At 41.6% G+C, this 25,651-nt stretch overlaps 1 protein-coding gene across 5 annotated transcripts in view; it reads left to right on the top strand.

The window, feature by feature from the left end:
* The window catches only part of NUP93 (nucleoporin 93), an 83,439-nt gene that overhangs the window by 38,361 nt on the left and 19,427 nt on the right, over positions 1 to 25,651 (top strand). For all 5 annotated transcript variants that reach the window (XM_032998403.2, XM_032998417.2, XM_032998410.2 and 2 more), the window contains 5 exons: positions 12,323 to 12,385; positions 14,732 to 14,860; positions 21,584 to 21,658; positions 23,807 to 23,896; positions 25,268 to 25,407. In XM_032998403.2, coding sequence (XP_032854294.1) covers positions 12,323 to 12,385; positions 14,732 to 14,860; positions 21,584 to 21,658; positions 23,807 to 23,896; positions 25,268 to 25,407 — 497 coding nt within the window. The remainder of the gene's footprint in view (positions 1 to 12,322; positions 12,386 to 14,731; positions 14,861 to 21,583; positions 21,659 to 23,806; positions 23,897 to 25,267; positions 25,408 to 25,651) is intronic.

The following is a 25,651-nucleotide window of genomic DNA, read 5'->3' as shown; positions in this document are numbered from 1 at the left end:
TTGGGTGGGGCAGTCCAGTGTCTGCTTGGGGTTTCAGTTGTGTTGCCTTTTTAAAGACCCTCTTGACATTGCTGACTTTGCTTTTCATTTAAGCAGAAATACAGTAGCATAACTTTCTGAATGCCTTTATTTCTGTTTTCTCTTCCTAGGCTATGAAATGTCTACGGAAGTATTTTAAACAAAAAATAAAGATGCTTCTTGAGTATATGATTTTTCTCTTAGTTTTCATTGTGGTGCAAACATACCAGTCCACTCTGTTTCCTCTGTTCCTACAGATGCACTTATGATTTATTTAGAAGACACGCTAAACTTTCTTTAATTTTATTTTGAAGTAAGGATTTCAAATGTGGGATGAAAATGAGATAGAAAATATTTCTACTTTCTCAAAGTAAATGAAGATGCTTGGAGATTTGATTTTTTGTTAGTTTGGTTTTGTTTTGTTTTTTTTTTTTTAAATGAGGTGGTGAAGTATATTTGCTTAGTCAACTGGAGTTTGCAGCCTAGACCCCACCTCTCTTTCAAGTGAATAGGATACGTTATGAAAGGGGTTAAGCCAGTAAAATCATAGTAAAGGGAAGCAGTCAGGGAATTAACATTTATATAAATGTGATGGCCGTGACTAGCTGGGTGGGTGGCAGCTGATTTAATGCTCTCAGATCTAGGGACTCGGAGACTGCATGCAAACTGAAAGCTCTGCCTGCCTTTGGTAGGGGGACAAAAGTACAGGGTGGGTTGCTTTCTCTCCTTTCCTTGCAATTCTCTTTCTCTATATGGAGAAAAGCAGGTTAATGAAACGTGCTGTGCTGGGACGGTGCCTGAGCTCTGTGCCCTCCTTCGGGGCTCCCTCACGGAATATAAAGGTGCCTCTATGCCATCTTCTGCACTCTTCCTATTGTCAACTGAGAAATGCTCAGAAGGGGAGGCACGGGAACATCGGCATAGCATGGCCAAAAAGTTGCCTCTCTTAAACAAGGTTACCTGTGCAAAGGGGGTGTCTTGCCACAGAAGCAGCTCAGCAAGAAATCAAGTAAAAGACAATGAAGTGTGTGGTTTGCATGTGTAAAAAGATGGAGGAAGCCATCTCCTCTGACCCCGGATGGGAGACAGCTCAATTATCCTTGCAGTTGGTACAGTGTGGCAAATTATTTTCCTTTGTCTGAAGTGGGTGGGAGACAGTTCAACTAAGCTCCATAAATTAATGTATGGAAAAATGACTGAGCCACTGTAATTAATAATTAGCTGTAGGTCTCTTGTAGCAGGATTTTCCGTGATATCTGTTGGCAGCATCTGGACTTGGCATTTCATTTACATTAAAGTCCGAAAGCTTGTGTGCCTTGTTAATGCAACGTGCAAATAAAGGCACGCACTGCTAGAGAGTTCCTTAGCAAGGGTGGAGTACAGCCGGAGGAGAAAAATGGAAACCTTTTGTCTCCGGTGTATTATCAGCACACTGGTCTCATGCCCCAAGTCTGGAAAGTTTAAACCTTAGGTTTATTACACAATAAGGAGAAATAAGCTCAAAATGGATGAAGTGTTTCTTATAGCACATCATTTGTTGCAGCAGAGAATTTTAATACATGTCTTTCTCTCTGAGCTTTTTAATGTCTAACACTTAAAAATATAAATTGTATAATTATAACAGGCATATTCCAGACTTGTGTTTTTATTTTAATGATATGTAATTAATAATTCATAGGTAATTTAAATAATTAACTTTGTGAAATGTATCAGTAATGTAGTAAGGAAACACCATTTCTTAAGACCACGGCATGTTTAAATTGAGGATTTAAAGAGGCTATGACATGTATGAACTCTGAATTGCTTGCTTTCAGTGTCAGTAAAATATTTATATTTATTCCAAGTGGCATGCTGCCATATTGAAAAATACTTATTTAGGTGAACAAAGTAGCTATGATTTATTTACAAATATTTAGGAAGAATGGGATAGCTAATTTGGGCTTATCTTTTTAACTCGGGTGGTTGATTTTGCCAAATCATCTCATATTATTTAAGAGGGCTGAACTTCAAATTTGCCCATTTTCTTGAAATTCCAGTGTGTATTTGGGGGGGGGGGGAAAAAAAAAAAAAAAAGCTTGTATTCTTCCCACTACAGTGCATATAATCTTGGCTTTTTCTTTGTAGTGTTACCCAGCCACTATCAGCGCAATAAAATAGATTTCACTTCGGAACGGTTTTCTTTTCCTGTGTGGGTTTTTCTGGGAGACTTCAAATTGCAATAGAAATGTTATGGGAAACCCCATTGTGGAGGTGCGCAGTAAGGAAAGCCACCTGTGCTGGGGTTTAGGATTTGCATCCTGGTTTAACTTGGTTGTCACCTTTACAGTGCTGACAGGATTTTGATGTCTCTGAACCAGGCGTTGTCCCTTCAAGGCAGTGAGTGTTTGCTGCATGCGTTACTTTGTATCTGAAATACACATGGAGGCTGGAACATTTTTGCTTGGCTTTTTTTTTTTTTTTTTTTACCAAAGCAGAAAGGTAACTAGTGCTCCCGAGGAACGTTCAGGAAGGCTGTTTGTGGGCTTTCAGCTGTGGGATGGGGGAACGGCAGCTGAAATCCTTCTGCTTAAGTCGGCCCAAGAACAGGGACAGTGTCAGGCTTAGCGCTGCCAGGCTTGCTACTTGCATCCAGAGGAGGTAGAGAGAACCAATTTTTTTCATTACTATTTTTTATATACAGTTTTAGACTAACTTGAAGGCATTTAACTGTTTTTCTGCGTCTGCAATTGTGAAGGAAGAGATGTGCAAAGACCAATAATGTTTTTGCTTTCCAAAAAAGCCCGAGTACATCCCTGTTTCTTGCAAACAGCAAGGTTGCATGCTCCCAGCCAGGCAGGCGGAAGGATAGAGCACTTCACGGGGCTGGGGAGGCTGAAGGATTGCACTAAAATTCGTAGAAGTGTGTTAGAGGAGACTGGGTGTTAATGACTAGCAGGTTTGTTTAATAATTTGTTCTTCGTGCCGGTGTTCCACCAGAAATGTGCTGTTTCAGGCTGGGAAATACTTCATCAACTGATAGGGATAGCAGTTAGGCTTTCAGATGTGACCCTGAGAAATGAATTTTCTGCCGCCAGGTTAAGTGGGTTATTGTTTCTGCCTATATGTTGACGCTAATGTACAATTAGTCCAGCAACAGACACTGCAAGCTTGTCAATATGCCTCCTTTATGCCTTTTTCTTTTCAAACTACTCCCTTTCTAGCTAGTGTTTTCTGTAGTATTCAGAGAGAAGCCTATCCTTCTGTAACAGGGCTGGACACTCCTCTTTCCTCAGCTTTATCAGTTTTTCGTGCGGTGCTGACAGATTTCCAGTGGCTGGTTTCTCAGCTTACACCATCTCGGGAGACTCCTCGCCAGCTCTCGGTACAGTAAATTGAGGTGTGGTCTGCAATGGCAACTGTGTGCTTCATCCCTGCCATGCAAGGACGTGACATGGGCAGAAATTCAACGTACAGGTTTTATTTGTCACCGCTTTGTTTAAGCGTGGTTTACTCTTAGAGGGGGAAGAACACGCAGCTGCTTCTCGAAAAAATGTGGAGTAACCATGATGCTAAAATGGCAGCGAAAGAAATAAGAAAATGGCGTCATCAGTGAAATTAGTTTTGATGGCTTGATTTGAGGGCATCTTGCCTAATGTGAGGATGTTTTCAGCAAGAGATACTGCATTACAAGCTTAGTTATGACTATACAATGAAGATTTTAAGTCATTTATATCTGTAGGTTTTTTTCTCGATATTTCCTTAAAAAGCGTCATACCAGAGAGGCAGATATAATAGCTTATTCCAGTGGTTGATCAGAAATTATCTTTGTTTGCATGCTATAAATACTTTAAATATAGGGTTGCATTGTGTCTCTCAAGCCCATTGGAATTACCTCATAATTTAATTTATTTGAACTAAACTCCCCAAAAGAGCCAAAGCCCTGAATTTTGCTTTGATTGTGAATCTGTTGATGCGTTTATGATTTTTGTAGGGTTGTATTTTTTAATCGGGATGCTAATATGAGGACACCTAGAATGCAGAGGAGACGCTAGCGCTGAGCAAAGCCCCGCACCAAGGTCATCCCTCTGCATTTAAAGATCTTGAGAAAAACACAGCCATGCATTTGGAAACTCGACGAACGAGCTCAGATTTCAGATTTTGTGGTTGGTTCGCTCTGTGCTGATGCCGTTGCTGATGGTGAAATGCCGATGCCAAAGGAGACGGGCTTCCCACGGGTCCTGCCCCTAGTCCTGCTTCTCTGATCTGTGCGGAGAGCCTCCCTCGCTCATAGAAGTTGTATTGAGAGTGAGGTGATGTTGCATTTAATTGCCTTTTTGACAGTTTGGTTTCTTTATTAAGACAAACAGAAGCACTGTCTGAGATGCTTTCAGGTGTGATGTACCGGTGTTAGCCAGCTGAACAAGCTGCTCCCAGTGGCTCTTGAGTAACGATTCCTACTGCCCTAACTGGCTGGCAAGAGTCTGTCTACCTTCTTTCTCTAGTTCAGATATTTTCTTTTAATTGTTTTTCTTCCTTCTGTTCTTTGCATGACCTCTAAGAAGGTTAGGGTTATTCAAGATTTTCTATTTTGTTACTGCACAGAATTCCTTGGCACTTTGTAGCTTGGTAGGACCTGGGATTCATGTTGAACAGCTCCCAGTTGCATCATAGGGAGAAAGAAAAAGAGTATATGCCTGGGGAGGGAGAGAGGATTGCTAGAGAAGGTAGCACTGTTGCTTACACTATTTTCATGTTGCATTAACAATTGTTGTCAAAAAATGATCTGTGCAGTGGAGGCTGATAATTGTATGTGGAAGAGAATCTCATTCTGAGAAACTTCACTGAAAAATTTCAGATTAAAAAAGGTATTATTTTGTTTTATGCTATTAAAGTGTACGTGACTTAAAAAAGCCTACTAAACCCACTTCTAACAGCATTTCCATGCACTGCGCAGCCCAACATGACATGGCAAAGATTTTTAGAGCCTGAGAATGAGACACTAATCTCTGTAATTGAAGTTATTTTGGTTTCACTCTGATGAAGGGGAAAGACACAACAAATAGTTTGAATAATTACTAATATTTTAATAAACAGCTACACTGTATAACTAATATATAAATTACATATATTGTGATGCTTGATATACTTTGGGGGTTGTTTGGTTTTTTTTTTAGAACTGAGTGTCCTACTTCACTCAATCACTATGCTTGGGTTTGTTAAATCTTGCAAATTTTTCTGACATATTTTGTAAAATCTTAAAAGGCATAGGAACACTGCAGTGAATTTCCATGTTACGTTAAGAGTTAAGCTACTTCTAAGTACAATTTTAATGGAAATATTGAGATCTCATAAGATGTGAAAGCCTGAACTCGCCAAGCATCCTATCTTCAATTAGAAGAAACGAAAATTGAGCGGAGTCATGTTTTGTGCCAGCAGTGATGATCTCTATTTATGCGCAGAACAAGCAGTGCCGCGTAGCAGAGAGTTCAATTTTGGGGCTTCTGTGTGAGCGCCTGGCACACTATTCCAGCAGGAGATCTGAGCAGTGATATTTTTCTAGACTTTTCCAGTGTGATAAAGCTGTGCTTCCTGGATATTGGATGGTAAATGTGGCTTATATTTGCTGCAAACCCCATGTCCTCTCCTTGATGGTTGCATGCTGTAAATGCGTTTTGGAGGACTGCGGTTGGGCGTGCGATATGATGGTGCCTCTCAGTGCTGAGGGATGGTTTGATATCAGCCCTCGGCGCTTAATGGATGGCCTCCTGGCTGAAGCAGGAGCTAAGAGGTATTTGTATCTCTTCCTTTGAAGCCAGTATGTCTAAAGAGCACATTTCCAATCTTCACTTGCCAGACCCAAATGGTCCCAGCAAGAGTCAAAGAGCATGCACCATCTGCCCCTGCTTCTGTTAGGAGCTGATCTGTGATTTCCTGAGGAGTGCTGCTTTCGGCAGTTTGAGTTTTTCCTGTCACGGCTAGAAGGAATAATGATATTTATCCAACACAGCAAAATCCAATGTTCCTGGATACGGTCTGAAGATCACTGTGAAAACTACTTGAGTTTCACAGATCAAACAGTCTAAACCAGTAAAATAATACCAAAAAAGGTACTAGATTTTTGCATTGCTGGCACTAACCTGCGGCAGAGAGCACTTTGTAAATATTTGCTTAGGGCTTGGTCTGCAACACAGATTAAAAGCTGTATTCAAAACCAAGCATTACATCAACGGGCATGCTGGTGGTGGGGCAGGGGAGCCCTGTTCCTGCCCCAGAACCTGTCTCCAGAGAAGGCTGCTACCGTGCATCTTCCACAACGCACACAACCCGTCGAAGAAGGCTTGTGGGCAAATGGCAGCGCCCCTTCTTCACGCTGCAATGCGCGCTGCCGCCCACTGAGCGTGTGCGGGGAGTTGTGCGCAGCAAATCTTCCCCAAGCCCCCTGTTTGGCTGTATTAGCACAGTTTTGTGTTATAGCTGTTAGTGTGCATGTTCTTCCCTCTTCAGCTTCAACATGGCTGTTGCTTTGAAAGTTTCTGATGAGACACCTGGCTCTTGGGTCTTAGCAAAATGTAAACCCTTCTGTTTTTCTCCTGCTTTTTCTCCTGTTTAGGTAACAGGGAGTTAATTCTTAATAAAAATCTTGCAGTATTTCCCATTCTAAACACAGTAGTAAGAAATTTGAAAAATGTGTATTGTAGTTTGCCAAGCTCAGCTGTTTTAGGCTAGGAGAATTTTGTATTGCTAAGTCCTTGAATTGAACGTTGTGTACATCTGTGGGACAAGCCTCATCAGACCTTGCTTTTCAGTGGACCTTTGCATCTGTGTACAGTGATTTGGTCGTTGCCTTTCATGCGGCTTTGAAGTGATGCGGACTGTTAAATCAGCCTTCCTTGGGTTCTCATCTTCTCTGAGCATCTTTGCACTTGGGCTCTCAGTCTGCTTTGGCTCTGTTGCAGTTTTGCCATCTGAAGTCCTCTGAGGAGAAAGCCAATTTCACAAATGCTCTTAGCTCATTGCATTTGGTAGCTGATCTTTGGGCAGCTGCCTTGCTGCTTTGAAGGATGCTGTATTGCACAGGCAAAGGTACGCAGTAAAGCAGCTTATCTGTGTGTTTTTAGCAAAGCTGATGCTTTCTGCAGAGCAAATTTTGAGACCTGCAGAAGCTGGTGTGATAGATGCAAAAGAAGAGTCTGAACAGAGAAAAATGTTGCCCATGCTACGCTGGCATGTCCCCATCTCAGGAATGCACTAGTTGGCCACACCATTGTTTATAGGCCCAGGGGCCTGTCTGTTTAAAGCCAGACAGTGAGCATTGATGCCTGTGTCAGCATAAACAATAATTTGGATAAGAAAAGCAGCAATATATAGTATGGTCTGTTACTGTGGCAGTGGGATGCAGGTAGCTTTGCTTCATTCACTGTTTCCAGAGAGAACACGGCCAGGAGGACTGTGCCAGGGTTCACCACCCCAGGAGTGTGCTCAGATGTGTGCACATTTGCAGTAAGGTTGTATTTACCAAATTGTTTCTTAAAACTGCTAGTAGAGATAACAAAATCGGGTGCTTCATCTAGAGCTACCGTTCCCAAATGGTTGCTGAAAGAGTGATTTTTTTTTTTTTTTTTTTTTTTAACTGTATAATCATCATCCCTGCTAGTCCTTTGCAGGATATACTGGATGTACTGGAAATTCAGCATTTGGAAATATTTTAATCAAAGAGCAATTGAGTTGAAATGGCCCCAGATTGTTCATTTCATTTTCTCCTTTCTTCCCCTGCCAGTGAAAAAGTAAGCATTGCTGTCAACGTCCAAGGCCTCAGTATACTATTTGGCAACGTTTGTCTTCTCTTGACAGCTTGAATACTAAGATCAAGTATTAAAACTATGGCCTGGCTGATGGAAGTAATTAAGAGACTTCTATCAGCCAGGAGAGAGTTTACTAACCTCATTTACTCCAGTAAATGGAAGAGACTTTCAATCTCCTGTCAAAAAGAGACTATCAGTGCATGCATGCCCTTTTGTACCAATAATGAATTAGTTACTGGAACACTTTCTTGCTAGAATTCAGTCTGGAGCAAGACAGGTGCCGGTTCCTGTCACATCAGCCTGTGTCAGGCAGCGGTTGTCCAAGATGAGAAATGACAGTGGAGCAGGGAACACGGCGAGAACAGGGAAATGGCATGGGCTCGCAGGGGTGCTGCCCCTCCACTGGTGGGACCACTTCTACAAACCATCCTCAAGCGATGCAGAGTGGGGCTGGATTTCAGCGGAGAGGGGAGAATGTGAGAAGATCATACTGGACTCCCAACGGGGGAGAGATCCAAGAGGAACCAGAATGTGCTGGGGGAAGATGCAGAGAGCCAGTAGATGTGCAAGAATAAGTGGGACTAGCTGGAAAATGGGAACCTGAAGGTGGGAGAGTGGGTGTGTTTCTATGCCTGTGTCCCTGTTTTGCAAACACCATCTCAACAGATATTGTACAAATCATGTGTAGGGAGCATTCAGCAGCAAGTGTTGCAGAGAATCTGTGATGGGGAAGGGTTGTGCTGCTTCCCTTCCAAACTAGACGCAGGAAGACTGTGTGGGAGTCTCCCAGTAACAGAGGAAAATTAAATGCCACTCACTAAAGCAGGACAGCATGATGTGACATTAGGGCTCTGTGAGCTTTTCGCGTAAACCTGCCTCAGGGAAATAAGATAAATTTCCATTTTCAAGCAAAATCCAGGCTACATTGGGATCCCTGCAAAGGCAGAGCTTGTGCAGAGAGCGCCGCAAGGTGAGGATTTCACCTCTGAGGTTTTAGCTATTCCTATCTTTGCCATCTGCCACTGTGAAATAGCCCTTTGTCTGCTAACAGTATCTCTGTTCTCCTCCTGCTTCTGTCTTTGGGTACTGAATACGAAGCAATGTCTAGTTGCTCGTTGTACAATCAGTAGCATTTCCCCTGAGAGGGCAGCTCCGGCGATATGGGTCGTGTACTCCCTGTGCGTGCTGAACGCCGTACCTCCGTATCCTTGTTACAGTCTGCCAGCGTTCGTGCCAAAGTCAAACCTCGCCTCTGGGATTGCAGAAAGCTTTTAGGGCAAATGTAACTCGGTGAGCACAACCAGCCGTGTTCAAGGCCCAGACTGAAGAGATACGTGAACTCTTAAAGCTGTTGTGGCCTGGGATTTTGGAGGACCAATATTCTCAAGCGTAAAGCACATCTCTTCGTCTTTCTGCCCATCCTCGTTCCAGAGACCTCTGCTTTTTCTTATAGCAGATGGACAGTTGCGTGCATTTGTATAAATCTGTGAAATTTAATTGTCCAGAGACCAAAGCATAGTGCACCACTAGGTGGCAATGCAAAAAATCCCAGGAATAAATATTCTTATAGCAGCTGGACACTCCTTGCTTTTTTAACATGCGAAATTTTGGACACCAAAGCCTGGAGTGACAACCCCAGGAGCTCTTATTTGGCCTAACGAAGCAGAAGCTTGTGAGCAGTGGCAGGAGCCCCAGCATCAGCTACTGAAACTCCCTCTTCTGAGGTTTAACAGTTAGCCTGTAATTAACTGAAGCACAATTGTCATGCTACAGTCATAATGTTTAGCACAAGGCATAGGGCAACCTTTTTAAAATGTACCTCCTCTCCGTGAGGCATTACAGATATTATTTGGAATGTGTGAGGATTTTCATTTGCTATAGGAATAGTTACTGAGATTGAAGAAGACAATTATCATCCCCTAATTGGCATTTGGTGTAATGTAATCCTTTAAACGGACCTAGTGAACTCTCTGGGAGCTGGGAGGTTTCACTGAGAAAGATACTCAGCCTGGATTTACCGACTTCAAGGGAGGTTCAAGCACATTTTAAATGACTCTGCTGATTACCATGGTTTCTGTGTACCTTTCTAGGCAGGTACCCGCTCAGCTCAGGGCGTACATCCCTCCAAGGAGAGGGGGGGGGACCGAGGGCAGGAAGGTAGGTCTTGTATCTCTTGGGGCTTTCGAGAGCCCAGCGCTCACAGACAGAGCAGGGATCCAGGGCACCCAGGACCTCCGCAAGCTGGAGCCGTGAGCTCACCACTTTGTCACATCCAGATAGCTGTAGGTCTGCGTCTTGGAGACAGTGGGCTTTTTTTTGCCTGTAAAACTAGCAAATATGTGAGGATATGGCAAGCACTGTGTTCTCTGCAGCATCGGATCCCTACTGTCAGATATGTGACTGTGTCTTCTGCTTGTATACTGGTGTATGCTTTGAAGGTCTGGAAGCACTGCTTGTTATAATTCCAGATATTTTTTCTCCAATTTAGTTTGGAGGCAGGGAATTAAAAAAAAAAAAAACAAAAACAAAAAACAACCAAATTTACATGGATGAATCTTACAAAGCCATGTCTCCATCCCTGCCCACCTCTCCTGCATGGAGCCGAGATCAGGTCTTGGCCCGGTTAGGTGACTGCGGCAGCCCTTGCCTTGGCGACAGCTGCTGTAATCGTTGGTCCCCAGACGTGTGTGAGGATCTGGATTTAGCTTCCCTTTTTCAGATTGTAACTGCGCTTTCTCTGCGGGCATTGTCTAAAAATGAAGCGGGACGTGGCGGATGATGAAATGAAGAATAGGCTGTGTAGAAGTGGCCAGTTTCTTCTGTCTGTGATTCAAGGGCTGTTGCTGGGGGGACCGTGTCACACGTCTGTCTCGGAGGATGGCAGTTAGTTCTCTACCTGGTATATAGAAAGGGATCATGTTCTTATTTCTAGCTGAAGAGGGTCACAGGCTGTCTCATGCCTCAAACGCTTGTTCTACATATTTCAGAAGGGAAGGGTGCAATGCCTTTTATTTCACGTACTGGTGCTGGGTAGCAGGAAGGCAGACAGCACACCTATGCAGCAGAGTTTCCTGCCAGGCTTCTTCAGTTTGGGGAGATTTCAAACTCTCCTCACCTCCCGGAGCTAAGCAGTAACCTGTGATACCTGTGGTTGCATGTAGAACTGCTGCGGGACTGTTTCTGGGACCTACCATAAATGTATTTCCTCAGAGGTCTGAGTCCCTGTGACAGCAGGTTTGTCCTGCTGCAGGATCCGTGCTGCTCTGGAGATCCTGAGCTCTACCTAGGTCATATGGCTCAGTAGCAGTGTTGTCAGATTGTTGGGGCAGGAACCATTTATTTGCAGGAAGATGTGGGGAATGAAGGGCACAAAAGCCTCCCGATTCCTGACCAGTTCAGTCAGACACTGCTGCAATTGTGTATCCTCATTGTAAAAGCATTAAGCATGGAATACTGAATTCCCCCCCTCCCTGGGTTTGTTAGCAGCTCTTAATTTTAGAGCTGTGGAGTGAGAATACAGACTCTTAAGATATTAGCACTTAATGGAGTTGATAATATTATAGTTGATTACCTCAGAGGAAGATAAAGGCTTTTTTTCCTTTTCTATGATTTGAATAATGATTTAAGTTGAAGTCTGGGAGTGCAAATCAGCTTAGTTTAAATGGTGATATAACAGTGAAAATGTAAAATAAAGATATTCAAGGTAGGGTGTAGTAAATGTCTCCTGTTTGCTGTCTGTGTGTGTTACTGCAGTTTACCCTATGGCTATTTGTTTAAAATTCAAAATATCATATGTTTCCAAGTATGGATCACGAAAGTAACCTATGGGATAAGGAGCTATACAGATCATCTAAATCAGTTTGTTCATGTACACCTGGCCTCTCTGAGAGTTACTGATACACTGAAAATTAAAAATACAATTCTTATGTATTAATTTTTACCCACTACAGCTGTATGCATGGAGAGAGGCTGTGCGGTAAACTTCTCCTGTATGCTTTCCAACTGTTTAGTTGTTTCCATCCTTCCTCAAGTGACTATTTTTTAAGGTTTTTTTCACAGTTCCTATCGGGCCTCCAAGAGCTCTACTCCTGCCTGAAGCTGCCAAGTCAAAACCTTTTTTTTTCTTTATTTTTTTTTTTCTTTTTTCCCCAACATACTCAAGTCCAACAATCTTATCTTGGCTTATCGCTCCTACCAGCTTTCATCCTAGCTCCCTCAAATGGACAGCAAGAAGAAGCAGTTGCTGGGACACAGAGATAAAATAGAATAGAAGCAGGGCATTTCACTAGGCTTTAATGCATATTAAAACAGCGGATTAATGCATTTTCATTTTCACATTGCTCTGCATGGACATCTTGCTGTACCTCTGGTGAAGTAAAGTGACCTTTAAACTTCTCGGGAGTGGATTGGGGAGAGAGTTCCAAGCACCTCTCAGAGTTGAAAGAGCGGAGTACTACAGTATGTATCTGATGTTAGTGCAAGGCTGACTTTTTGACTGAAGCTCTGCTTCTGCTTTTCTGCAGGGATTCCTGAAGAATGAAAAAGATAATGTGTTGCTGTCAGCCATTGAGGAGTCTAGGAAGAGGGTAAGTTGGAAGCAAGCACCATTTTTTCCTTTTTTTTTTTTTAAAAAAAAAGTGTGTGTCCTTAAGGAATTAATTAATTATATATTTAATAAACTAGTGGAATTTAAGAGGACTGTATTGAAAATGTAGAAAACTTAGACATTAGGAAATACTTGCTTAGAATTTCCAGAAGAAATACTTGTCAGTTGTATTTCAACTGGAGTATTTTGTAGGTTCTGGGGGGGTTCTGTTAAATCTGCTTGAACAGAGAAGCTGTTTTTTGTACGGCCCAGCACACTCACTCCAACCCTCTCCATGTGGACACTGCCTTTTCTAGAGGCGACAAAGCCTAGGTCATAGGGTTTCTTTCCTTTTTTGCCCTGAGAAATGCCTTGTGCACTGACTTCCCATACAGTGATGACACTCAATGTATTGTTGCTGTTTCTCCGGATTACAGGAGTTGTTGAAGTACATATGACTGTATTGAGGCTTATGTGGCGGAAGTGCTGTAAGATTTAATTCATGTGTCTGTAGAAGAGCCGGAACATTATACTGCATCATATTGTCCAAAGGAAATCTTTCATATAAGAAAAAAATAGGTGTGGGTTTTGGTTTTTTGTTTTTTTTTTTTAAGCAGTACAAAGGAAAATGCTACAATAAGAAAGTAAGAGTTGTCACGTAGGCTCAGGGTTTGTTGAGTCCAGCTTTCTTGCCTTGAAAGGGGCCAGTACTTAAACAGTCTGTAAGAAAAAAAACCACACAGTTAGCCTTCCCCCATTCATCTCCTGTCTCTTCACCTCCAAGCAAGTAGTTATTTTGAAGATTTTCTGAGCTGGAAGTTGTTTTGCGATGTGAAATTCATCTGATCCTGTTTCTGAATCTATTTATGCTTTTGGTATCTGTCATGTTCTGGGGCAATGATTTCCACAATTGAATTATGCAGTGTGGAAAAATGCTTCCTGTTGTTTGTCTTAAAACTGCTGCTTGGAAATGTCATTGCATGCTTCCTAGCGCTTATGTTACGATTGTTTCCCTCCATGTACACTTGAGGCATCAGGTTTAGAACTGAGCCTGTGTTTCTTTCAAATTATAAGAAATAGTACTTAAGCATTATTAAATTATTTTAATTACATATAATTATACAGTAATTATTGAAGCATATTTAAAACCCTATTGAAATTATTTTAGTGAAGGCAAGGAGAAGACCTATATTCTGCCATGAAAGTATGAACTGAATTTATATAATACAACAAAGAAACACAAATCTTATACTCCAGTTGCATGCATGCACCATAATTAAATGTTTGCTGAATGTCACTGCCTCTTACCAATTCATTTGTACTGGGAAACATTTTGCCCCTTAATTGACAATATCCTAACACTTGGCTGTAATGAGATGGAAAACTTATTCAGCCAACCAAGACATTTAGTTATGTACACTGCAGCACAAAGCAGTGTGGAAGACAGGGAAGGTTGGGAAAGGGAAAGAAGTGAAAGATCCAATATAGTTTATTCTCTGTTTAGAATTAGAGGAAATATTCTTATTTCCTGAGCTTGTATGCTTGAGGCTGCTAGTTAGCACCACCCCAGCAATAACAGGAAAGGTAGCGAAGCATCTTTTCTATCCTAATGTTATTGCCAAAATAAGGAGTATTGAGGGAAAAGCTGTTTTCTGCCATGAATTCCCCTAATTGGATCCAAAGACAATGTAGCACATTAGTCTTTTTTAAAGATAAATGGATGTTTTCTCTTGGGATGTGATTTTCCTATATGCTTTCCTGAGTTATGTTCCTGATGAGAGACGCTTTCTGATTCTTTGGCACTGGTTAATTTTCCTTAATGTTTTTATTTTATCCTCTTTCCTGTTTAGAAGAAAAACATACTGGTAAAGATCTGAAAATGAAATAATGAGCGATAAGCACACATCTCTTGTTAAAAATGCAGTAAGTCAAACCTCTAAAGCCTCCAGGGAGGTGAAAAGTGTCACCATTGGAGAAGTTAGTCTCAACAGACCGCGTGGGTCAGTGATGACCTGCATATTGTGTGCAGGCTGCTAAGTTAAAGAAAGCCACCTATCTATTTGCAGCCTGCTAAGTTTTGTGTGTATTGCAGTACCATGGAAGAGACAAATTCCCGGTTTTACCAGCTGGGGGTATGTGAGAGTTGTCTTAATTCCAAATCCCCTTGTACCTGAACAGGAAGCTTGTTAAAATAACATGCAAGACATCATTAGGTCTTGAGGGTTGACCTTGCTGATTTATCTAGTTGCTATTTTCTGTTTCTTTTTTGAGCTGGTTCATTAATAGCAGAGCTAGTTTGTTTGGTGTTTCTGAATTTTCCTTAGCTCTTGTTCTTCTTGGCCAACAGACTTTTGCTATGGCTGAGGAGTATCACCGGGAATCGATGCTGGTTGAATGGGAACAGGTGAAACAAAGGATTCTTCATACTCTGCTTGCATCAGGGGAAGATGCTCTTGATTTCACCCAGGAAAATGAGGTAACTCTGTCTTTCTAAGCACTGTGCATAGTCACGTATGGCACGTAAGCAGTTGGCACTCCAGCACTGCTGAAACCACCTCTGGATTATTCTGTAGCTACAACTGTGTGAAATGAGAAATATCAAATGTCTATTTATTCCAGAATGGCTGTGACCAGCAGAATGCATTGTCTAGCAAAACATCAAACTTCTATCATTGTTTTTATTGACTGATAGGTACAGACGATGGAGCTCCTATTGCTGAAGCTTATGCTTTAAGTGGCGTAACGTGCAAACTAGAAATTTAGTCGCACTAACACATTAGATCAATAAACTGAGGGGACAGAAAATACATTGGGGTGAACTTCACCTTCAGGAAACCTTTGTAACACTACTGAGACCAAATAGTTTCTCGGATGCTACTGTGCTCACACATAGGTGTTGGTGTCTCTGTCTCTTATCACCGTGTGCTAGCCAGGGTTTTATGGCTTTTCTTAGGAGGCTGATGAAGTCTCTCAGATTTCTTGGAAAAACCCAGTGAATATTCAACAAAAAAAAGAGGAGTATGCTTTCCTTTTTATCTTGCTGTCTCATGCAGTGCAGGTTAAAATTTTGTGGTAAAACCTATAGTGTTCAGCGATTCAAGGTTAATCCAGTAGTGATCAAATCCTTTGGGCAAGACTGACCCCATGTTTAACACAAAAAGGTATTGACTAGCAACTTAAAACATTCCTCATCTTCTGTTATAACTTAAAACTTTACAGTCTGTTCTCTTAAAGGAAGTGCTCCAGTTACTTGAGTAGAGTAAGACACAGTTTTTTGCAAATTTGTGGGAACTCCACCCCTCTGAGCTAGAGGCATCAGACAACAGCTGAGACCCCGGGAGCACAGAGTTCCATCACCATCCCTCCATGAAAACTGTAACCTTGGGAGGAGAGGCTATAGGGAGTGGGGTAATGCAAGTTGCTGTGCTTTCAGACCAGAAAACAGGCCCAGTTTTTTATAGCTATGTTCTCCAGCCCTGCCTTTTTTTTTTTTTTTTTTTTTTTTTTTTTTTTTTTTAAATAATGTTCATTGGAATGACTTATAGGGCTACAAAGTACATTAAAATAAAAAAAGCCCTTGGTGTTAATGGGGTATGACCTGTATAGGGATTTGGAAATAATTAAAGTTGTTAATGAAATGTCCCTTTCTGATTACTGTTCATTTAAATATAGGTTAATCCCAGTTAGCATACATCTTTTTATAGAAGCTGTCTTCCTGAGAAAGTATTTTACTGATACTTTACTGTGACTTTTCAGAAGGTTGTCCAGCTTTCCAATATTAGAAACACTAAATAATGCAGGCTGAATTCATTTAAAACTAGGAACAGCTATCCCATTATTTTAGGATGTGAGTCTGAAGACTTGGCAGCTATTCTCATAGCTTCTAACATCTTTGATTTGGGTGTGGGCTTTTCCTTTCGAAGTGTGATTATTAACTGTTAGGAGAAGCAATTTTAAAACCTGCTCTGAAAATGTAAAACCCCTTTTCTGATGTGTCAGTGTCAAATGGACACTACCCCCAGCCCACGGCACTCGAGATGCCAAGCATCGAATTGGTGGGAGGGAGAAGGGGGGGAAAAAACCCCTCTAATGTTGTTCATGAATGACTCAATATGCACTATCACTCAGTAATACTCCACTCTCCGTTTCAAAGCACTTGTAGTATCAGTATGTCATCTGAAGAGCATTTAAAATCCTTGATATATTCTAGTCTTAGCCTCAAGAAGTCAAAGGTCTGAGAGGTTTGAAGTGCATCTACTGTGTTAAAAGCCTGTTATCTAACCTCCCCACAGCAGGTTGTTCTTCTAAAGCCTTGTTCCAGTCAAATAAGTTTTTTGTGTGTGTGTGCCACAAACAGACACAGCCTGTGGAATATAGTAGAGGTTTAATTGATATCCTCTGGAGATGGAGAATCAACTGAAAAGGCACGGATCCAAACGCAGCAGGGGGCCGGTCTGCCTGCGAGCCAATTCTCAAGCTTTGGGCAAGCTAATTTGGGCAGAGTGAAATACCAACACATTATTCATGGAAATAAGACCAATTAACAGGCAAAGCTCCCGATTCAAAGAACCTAGTGCAGGACTTGCCATTAGGGTTTTCTGCTCCCCCTTGCCCTCCAGCCTAGCCTTCTTCCCGTAAGGGAAAAGCAGAGCTAATAAGAAGATGCTTCTTGGGGGCAAAGGGAGGAAAGCATGAGGTTTGTTTTCAAGGTATCAAACACTTGTGCTTTCAAGGTGTTTGTTCTGAGTCTTGTTCCACTAGGTGCTGAGGCATTTCTTTTGTCCTTTTATTCCAGGTTTTTCTTTCTTTCACCCCCACCCCAAGCTCTTCACTCCTGCTGTCAAACAATCCGCTCCCGCAGTGACTGAGACACACGGTCGCTCTCTGTTTCTGTTCTGTCCCTCTGTTTCATGTCTTCATATCCCTTAAATCCCAAGGACTGCAAGATACTTTCCACTCCCCCACTGCACCGCGGTGTATTTCGATGGTGTTTCTCCAGCTCAGTCTCCTGCCTAGTTATTCACCGCATCTACTGGCCAAGCCATTTGGAGTGCAGACAAAATGTCTGCCCAGACTTCTGCTGAGGAATGTGCATATGCATATGAGGGTGATGAATAATGCATTTTTATATGCACGCGGTTTGGTGTGCAAGTGGGGCTGAATGCTTGGCTGAGTACAAATGAAGGACTCCTTTGAAAAGCAGCATCGTTAGGCTAAATGAATTTAAAAGATAAAAATGTGATGGCAGTGCAGTATAGCTGCAGCTTTCATGAATGGATAATATTCAGAGTAAATACTACAATTCTGAAGAATGTTTTTGGAAGACCTAAATTCAGGACAGGGAGAAGCAAACGTGGCTGATAAAAACAGCACAAGCTGTTGAAGCAATATCAGACTAGAAATGCAGAAAGATAGGGGTGTGTGCATTTGTAGTTCTGCAGTCCTCTGTGCGTTACCCACTTTGCTGGTTTTCCTTTTGCTGCTCCAGTTAAGCTTAAGATCTTGACCTGAAACACGGTGGTTCTCGTATGCACCTAGCTGCTGTTCTCAGCTCATCTTTCTTAATCTTTTCCTTGCTTGAAAACTCAGTAAGTTCTGACCTGCCACCAAAGATATCCTACCACTTCTCCAAATCCCCCCTTAGCTTATAGGGGATGCCTCTTCAGACACTGGTTACCAGCTACAGAAGGGTTGCCTGCACAGTGTTCCATTTCTGCAATTTAGGGTAAAGAGTGAAAACGACCTTCCCTATGCTGACTCACTGCTTTAGTTTTCCTTTTGAAATTCCCTTTTAGCACAGCCATGAGAGAGTTCAGTGAGCTAGTGCTTTTTTAAAGTTTAATAATTCAAAGATGAAGCCAGAATGAAAGTATGAGCAGGAAAAAATTGGAAATGAGCTTGCTTGCATGGCTCTTGGCATAGGAAAGAAAAGCAAGACAAATTCTGGAGTTCCTGAATTTTTTCTTTGCTGAAGTGCCAGGTTAGTAGTGGGCATTTAAAGAATTTAATTTCAACATGGCAGTTCTCAGCTGTGGCAGATGAATAAGTGATCTTCAAAGAATAATGGTTAGAGTAAAATTAAAATTGGAGAAAGTAAAACCCAAACCCCGGAGCAGTTATTTCTTAGTTTCAGACATACACTTTTGAATTCAGATCCTTACCTGTGGGTTTTAACCCATCAGTCATATGCTGCTCTCTGGAGTGGCAGCCATGTGGGTGCTCTTTGGTGCTGCAAAGCAGCAGCAGGAGGAAAAGGAACCAGATTCACAAAACAAAGCCCCAGTCCTTACGTTTCTGGTGTCAGGCACTGGTTGAAAAGTGACACTAAGTTACAACATACCCTTCTTCACTTGCTTTAGAAGATGAAACCTCATCAGTAATTAATGACAACATCCATAATTTAGCGTTACTTTAAATAACTCCGCAATTTATCTGGCACAGCATAGGGGAAGGCTGCAAAGCGCTATTTCTGCCATCATGTCTGTTTCCCAGGAAACCTGCTTTAACAGTTTCTTTGTTCTCTAGAACAAAGAATTTGTCATTTTTTAGGTGGGTTTAAAGGAATTTGTGTCAGATGATTTGGCATTGAAAGAAAAATGCAAATGCTTCTGAATATCAGTATCCATTAAGAGTGACTGTGAAGAATATTTTTAGTGTCAGTTCAGTTGCAAAAAGAAGTGGGATTTCTTTTGAGTTTTTTGCAAGGCGTTTTTATACTGCCTGAGGTCTAAATGCATCTGCTTGATTTTATGATCAGGTTGGACATTAAATTATATAGCACTATTACTGAGAAATTAATGCAGTGATAAACTAATTGCAGCAATATTGAAGGATTGTCCAGGTTCATCTTTGATACCTTCATTCATTTATATTTCACTACATCAGAGACAAACACAACTGAGTTGTTTGGGTTTTTTTTTTTATTTGGTAATCAATTGTTGTGTGCTATGCAGAAAGCAGTTATCACAAGTATCAAAAGATCATATAATTTCTCAGTATAGGTCAATGCCCTTATCTTCACATATCCTGGCTAACTCAGAATAGCTTCTTGGCCATTCCAATTGTGTTGCTTTATTTGTCTTTACATTTTAAATTGAAAATTTTCCTGATCAAAACTCCTGGACTAGGACAGGGGGTAGCCTTCATTATTGCAAGAACATACGCTTATGAGTGTAAGGGAGGTCCTACACAATAGAAGATAATCTGAGTTAAATTGATAGCAAATTAAAATAATGAGCGTTTGGGAATGACTGAGAGACTGTTCAGTGCCCAGAGTGATCAGTAACGTGTCTGGAAGTTCAAACATTTGTATTATTTCATTTCAAAGTTGGGATACAGTTCCCAAAAAAGAGAGATTCTTTTGAAGACCCTGTCAGCATTTTGTCCTTTGAAACAAGAAATTAAATGATGACACCACCTGGAGAAAAGCTACCCATTTCTTGGATCTTTTCCTGAAATCCATGAACATTAGTCCTGCTGTGCTGTGGCCTGACAGGCATCAGCAAAGCTGAACTCTAAAGCTGATTAAACTGAAAGTGAAAACAATTACTTTTCCATTCCATTTAGGTTTTATGATGTTTGTACAGGCAGCAGGTTGGTCACATTTAACTGAACTCTTCCAGGAAAGACTAGAGCATGTCCTTAAGCAGAACTCGATGGTGATGCTATCTACACAATAAAGTACTGACATTCTGGCTAACTGATGTAAGAAAAAATACAGGTAGTTGACAGTATTGCTAAGGAGCAGTATAACAACTAATGAGGATGTGCAGCTAGCCATAACTGACTTTGCTGGCAAAAAGCTTAATTTTAGAACTCTGCAGATGTACCCGTTCTTTCTCTGAAAGTTACTGATTCCAGTTTAGAGGAATATGGATAGACTTGAGTTATACAGTAACAAATCAAGGCACAGCAATGCCCCTTCTCAGTGTTTGCTCAGCTGCTTTCAGTATTTATTTTATGTGCTTTGCATCCCCTCTCCTGGTGGCAGTAAACAACCATCTTAGATCCTTATAACTGTACCTAAGCTAGACGCCTGAAGTTGCGCAAGGTTTGTGCAGAGAGATGACATCTTATCAGACCAACTACACCTGGGAGAGTCAAATGAGCTTTTGGATCCAAAGTCTGAAATTCAAAGGCTGTTGCTTCAGTTTCAGACCTGAAAACATGCTCACTATTCTGAAAGCTTGTCTGTTCCTCTTTGCTTGCCTCAACTATGTCAGTTGGCTTCATAATAAATATTATGCTTCTATACTGAGCTTGTCTTGCTTTTATCTTCAGACCATCATGGTTGTAGCACTGCTTATGGAGCAGCTGATATTAAAGGACTGCTTACCTCAAAGGGATATGTCTTTAAAATGATTGCGCTTTATTTTTCAGTCCCAAGACTTGCAATGCTAATGCTGAAATTAAGAATTACGTTTTTAGGGAGTAGGAAACATGGGAGAGTATTGTGTACTTAACTGGGAGTATTCTTTTCTCTGGAATGGTAAACATCCATCAGTGGTAGCTATACTGAAATATACCTGTGATCTGTAGTAAACACTTAGAAGAAGAGCTTTATGCAGCATTATGTTATTATGGCATGTTATAAAGAGTACAAATTTTCCATGCCGTGGCTCCATCAGCTGTTCCTCCCTGCTCTGTATTGAAAATATCTCAATCCTGGCATAGTCCAGCAGACCAGCAGTGGGGTACTTTTCAGCACATAATTGAACGTTGCAGTCCCATTTTTGTGTCTGTGTCATGGTACTAGGACAAAACTGGAGCGATTTGCTAGACTGGGTCTGTTTGAGCTGCACTGAATTCTGTGTCCTTGCTGTGGTGGAGGTTCAGACTAGATGCTTTGCAGCAAGACACTAACATGACAGTAAGCAACCTTTCAAGAAACAAAAGGAAAGAATACAAATTATAAGATGCTATCGAGAAACACTGATGTCCTAATTCTAGAGAGCTAATGGTTGGTTTGTGCACTGAATAAGGAAGATTTCTGTCACTTCAGAGAAGTTAAGCTAAATTGGGAAGATAATGGGGTGTTGCAACGAGACCATGCATTTTACTCTGTAGATAGTTTAAAAAGCTATTCTTAGTTCTGTCAGGACCATGGTTTTGCTGTTGTTCTTTAGGAGTAGATATATCGGTAAAATGCATTGCAGTAACTTTACACCTTATACTTTTTCATACACTTCTCATTAAACAGCCTAGCTACGTTGGTGAGTTGGGTCCTCCAGGTCGCAGCTCTTTGGACAGTGTGGAGATGGCGTATGCTCGTCAGGTGAGTGGAAGTGAAGAAACATAGTTAGACATTGTTTTCTACAGAGAGAGAGAGAGGTGGGGAAAATAAAAATCTGTGAGCATAGTGCGTAAGAAGATACGGTAGATAAAACGTGAAAGTATCTGCCTGGAGATAAAATGCAATTGGAAAATACAGAAATTTAGTCAGACTTTTTAGAAGTGTACTCACTTGTCTGCTTCAGGATTTTTTTTGTCGAAAGGAGAGCCTGAACACCGTATGTGACTGTAGAAATCATTTATGTTCATATAGTAAACTGAAACTCTTTTAACCTTAAAAAAAAAGTTTTTTTATAATTCTTATCAATGCGTAATTGTACACAATTGAAGACTTTAAACTCTCTTTGTTCTCACACATGAAAGATTACTGTTCTGATGTGAGTGTGTGTAGGAAAAAAATGTGCTGAAGTCCTAATCCTGATGCTTGTCCAATTATATTCCACTTTAATGGCATTGCTTACGGGAAGCTTTAGTGCATCAGCTATGAATTAGTATGTCTGGTAGCATTAGACTCCCTCTAAAAATTCTTGGGGAAAACTGATAAACCTTTACGTAACCAATTTGTTACTTTTGTTGTTTGAGATGATCTGTTTACCAGCACTGTTGGAAACAAAATGAACGAGAAGGACTTGATTTTTCAAAATGGAATATGTGAAACAATGTAGACAAAGCGTTGCCTAATTTGCACACAATTACTTTTATTGTGTGTATTGGCTCAGCCTTTGCTGAGCTAGATAGCAGCTTGCACATCTGTTTTTCTCTGTCTGCATTCAGTTATGGTAACTGAAGAAATGAATCACAAAATAAGGTGCATGGTTGTGCTGATAAAGTGTATGTTTGATTTAGTCATTGTTAATAGTACAGTAATTTTTTATACCTCCTGTAATATACTTAAGAGTCTTCCTTATAGTATAATTATGTCTCTACTTTGAGGCTATCAGCATTATTCCCTGATGTTTTTTGAATATGGGAAGCCCAACCTCTCTATCAGTACTAGTTCCAGGCGTAGCTTCAGTCATCGTGTCTTCCCCACGGGTGGGCTCTCGCCAGGTTTACGGGCTGCGTGCAGGCTGCTTGCAATGTGCCATGGAAGTGTGGTGTTTGTGGCCAGGTTTCTGCCACCGAAACACTTGGTGCAGTCACCGTGTGCTCCCGGCCAGCCCTCTGGAGAAGCTGGGCTGGCTGAGCTGTCAGCATCACCCTGCCTGGGTGCAAAAATACCTGCGTTTCCACACTGGCTACGGGGCTCCTGTGGTTTCCGTGGGTGGTTAGGAGTCCTGGAGATCAGAAAGCCCATGCTGTCTCAGTTTATCATCAGCCATGAAATGCGTTTTAATTACACTGAAATGCCTAATTGTTCTTCATGGATAGTTCAGACTTTCACAGAAACACAGTGAAGTCCACATACATGGTTTCACTGATGCTGGATTCTGGTTGCAATCCTGAGCTTCACGTCTTGTTTGCATGCTGGGTATGTTGAAGTAGTGCATGCAAAATGGACTTAAAGTACAATGGCAGTGCCTTTCTAGCAGTGAAAAAGATCATTTTCAGACATGGCTGGAAGGTCTTTGGGCTGAGAGTAGAATAAATAATAGTAGAAGAAGCTAAATTAAGACCAAAATTTAAATCAAAATGTGTGTGTGTGTGTATATGTTTAAGGGAAGGTTTTGAAAGGCCAGGTTTCTTCCCTCTGTCAGATTTCCCTGAATACTGCCACAAACCAGCAAAATTCTTGTTTCTTTTATGTCAGCAGGTAGGAGGCTGCCATGCAAGGGAATATCACAGCCATCCAGTTGTCAGGTCTCTTCTGACTCTCTGTCCTCCCACAATTAGCTGCAGTTAGTCTAACAGGGCACTCGGCGCAGTGTTTTGCCGTGCAGAAAACCCAAACAGCTGGATTGCTGCCTGCCTTAGACAGGCCTGGGGCACTGGGGTGCTGTGGAAGTGCGGCTGGTGCTGGTGCCCATTCCTCTTGCCTTGGATTTGAAGCAGCTAATGTGGGAGGAAAACAGAAGGGATTTGCTGGGGACGCTCTGTTCTTGAAGCCCGGTTCAGATTTTGCTGCTGTGCCTAGCGAGGGGGAAGGGGAGTAATATGTATTTGTTTAACTTACTTATTTCCAATGTTTCAGATTTATATTTATAATGAGAAGATAGTGAATGGACATCTGCAGCCTAATCTGGTGGACCTTTGTGCTGCTGTTTCAGAACTGGACGATAAGGTACTGGCAGTGAGGTAACATAAGGAAATGTATTTACTCTGTTCTCAGCTGTGATTAACAGCCTGCTGACATTGGTGGAAAAATACTGACATTTGCCTCACCCCCCACCCCCCCTCGCAAAAATATGTATGCATGGGTCCACGGAAAGCAGAGCAAATACTGGAGTCTCCTCTAGTACAGCAGGGCCCACCTGTGATGAACTTGGTCATGGTGAAAATTTCTTAACACTGAGGAAGAAAAGAACCTGGTTTCACTGCAGTGTCCCATCATGAGTGATGAGCTGTTGGGGGGAAAAAAAATTGCTTTTAATTTTAAATGAGTTCTGTTGTGTTTGGTTTTCAAAATGTGGTTTCCTACTACCCTTCGAATGTATTTAACTGTAGGTGAAGGGGTGTTGATTAGACCCTGCCAGAGCTGAAGTAGGCTCCCATGGCAAAGCATAAAGCCCCAAGGATTGAATTTAAACCAGTCATCTGCCTGCTTTTCTTTTTTTCCACTCCTTTAATTATGCTACCTTGATCCAACCCAAAAAAAGAAATGTGCAACCTGGCTACCTTTGAGAAAGGCTTGGAGAAGAATACTACAGGAGAGGCAAGTCATGAAAAAACTTTGCAAACGGGGAGAGCAAAAAGCTGTTCAGAAGCTGAGGGGCAAATGCTCCAGTCAGATCTGAATTACAGGTGTGCAACCGTGCTTTGAACAACTCTGTTCATTTTGTTAGGGACAATGTGGTGTGTTTGAATGTTCTTGCCGCTTTGAAGCGTCGAGATCAAACAGCTGCCCTTGCTGGAGCTAACAGTGCTGTTACTTGTCAGTATGTGGCTGTTTCAGCAGGGATACTCCGGTCCTGGAGGTACTGGTATAGTCTTGTCCTTATGAACGAGCAGACCTGCATGGCTTTGAACAGTTTTTCAGACCTGAGTCTGAGTGATCAGTGTCTCTTAGATATTGCTCATCAGAGCTAATTGCACACGTTTCCAATAGCAGCCAGAACAGTTGCTTATATGGAAAGCTGATGATGTTGTATTTATTGAGTGGGATGTACAAGCTGGAAATAGGAAAGGAGTGTAAGCACCAAGTAACCAGCCTAGTTTTGGAAATTATTGTCCATCCTGGATGACAACTGCAGGTACAATATTTATAGCCACCTTCTTGCACGAGAATTATGCAGAGAAGCCTGGGAAATTTGAATTCTGCAAGATAAGTGGCTTACCTTCATGACCGCATCCAGTATCTCCACTACAAATCTAAACAGACAGTACTCTTGCATTTTTATGCTTTTCTTAAGCATCAAAACACCATGTAGCTCAGAACAGTGTTGCTTATTCCTCTCTGTTCTAATTGCTGTTGCCTGGAATGGCTTGTTTGTAGAACATCTCTGAGATGTGGGCCATGGTGAAACAAATGACCGATGTTACCCTGGTTCCTGCTAGCGATGCCTTGAAAGTCCGGACCAACATGGAGGTGCGTATGGAGTTCGTGAGGCAGGCTCTGCTCTACCTAGAACAAAGGTAAGGTGAACACTCTGGGTAGCACAGTTTAATAGAGTTCCTTAATAATAGGCCAGAATGACTTTGTCAGGCACACAAACGTATTATCGAGTCAGCTACGTCTTGCTGCTTACAGAAGTGTCTGTTGCCTGGGTTTTCTGTTCTGCAGGGCTTAGAGCAGCCACTTGAGTATAAAACTGCTTTAGTTAAAAACTGTTCCAGTTAAAAAGGCCTTGAATCCATGGGGAGGTTGTTTAGAAGATGC

The sequence above is a fragment of the Tyto alba genome, unplaced genomic scaffold (assembly GCF_018691265.1).
Source record: "Tyto alba isolate M040663 unplaced genomic scaffold, T.alba_DEE_v4.0 Super-Scaffold_26, whole genome shotgun sequence".
NCBI classification, from domain to species: Eukaryota; Metazoa; Chordata; class Aves; order Strigiformes; family Tytonidae; genus Tyto; species Tyto alba.
This window is presented reverse-complemented; position numbering and strand designations above follow the sequence as displayed.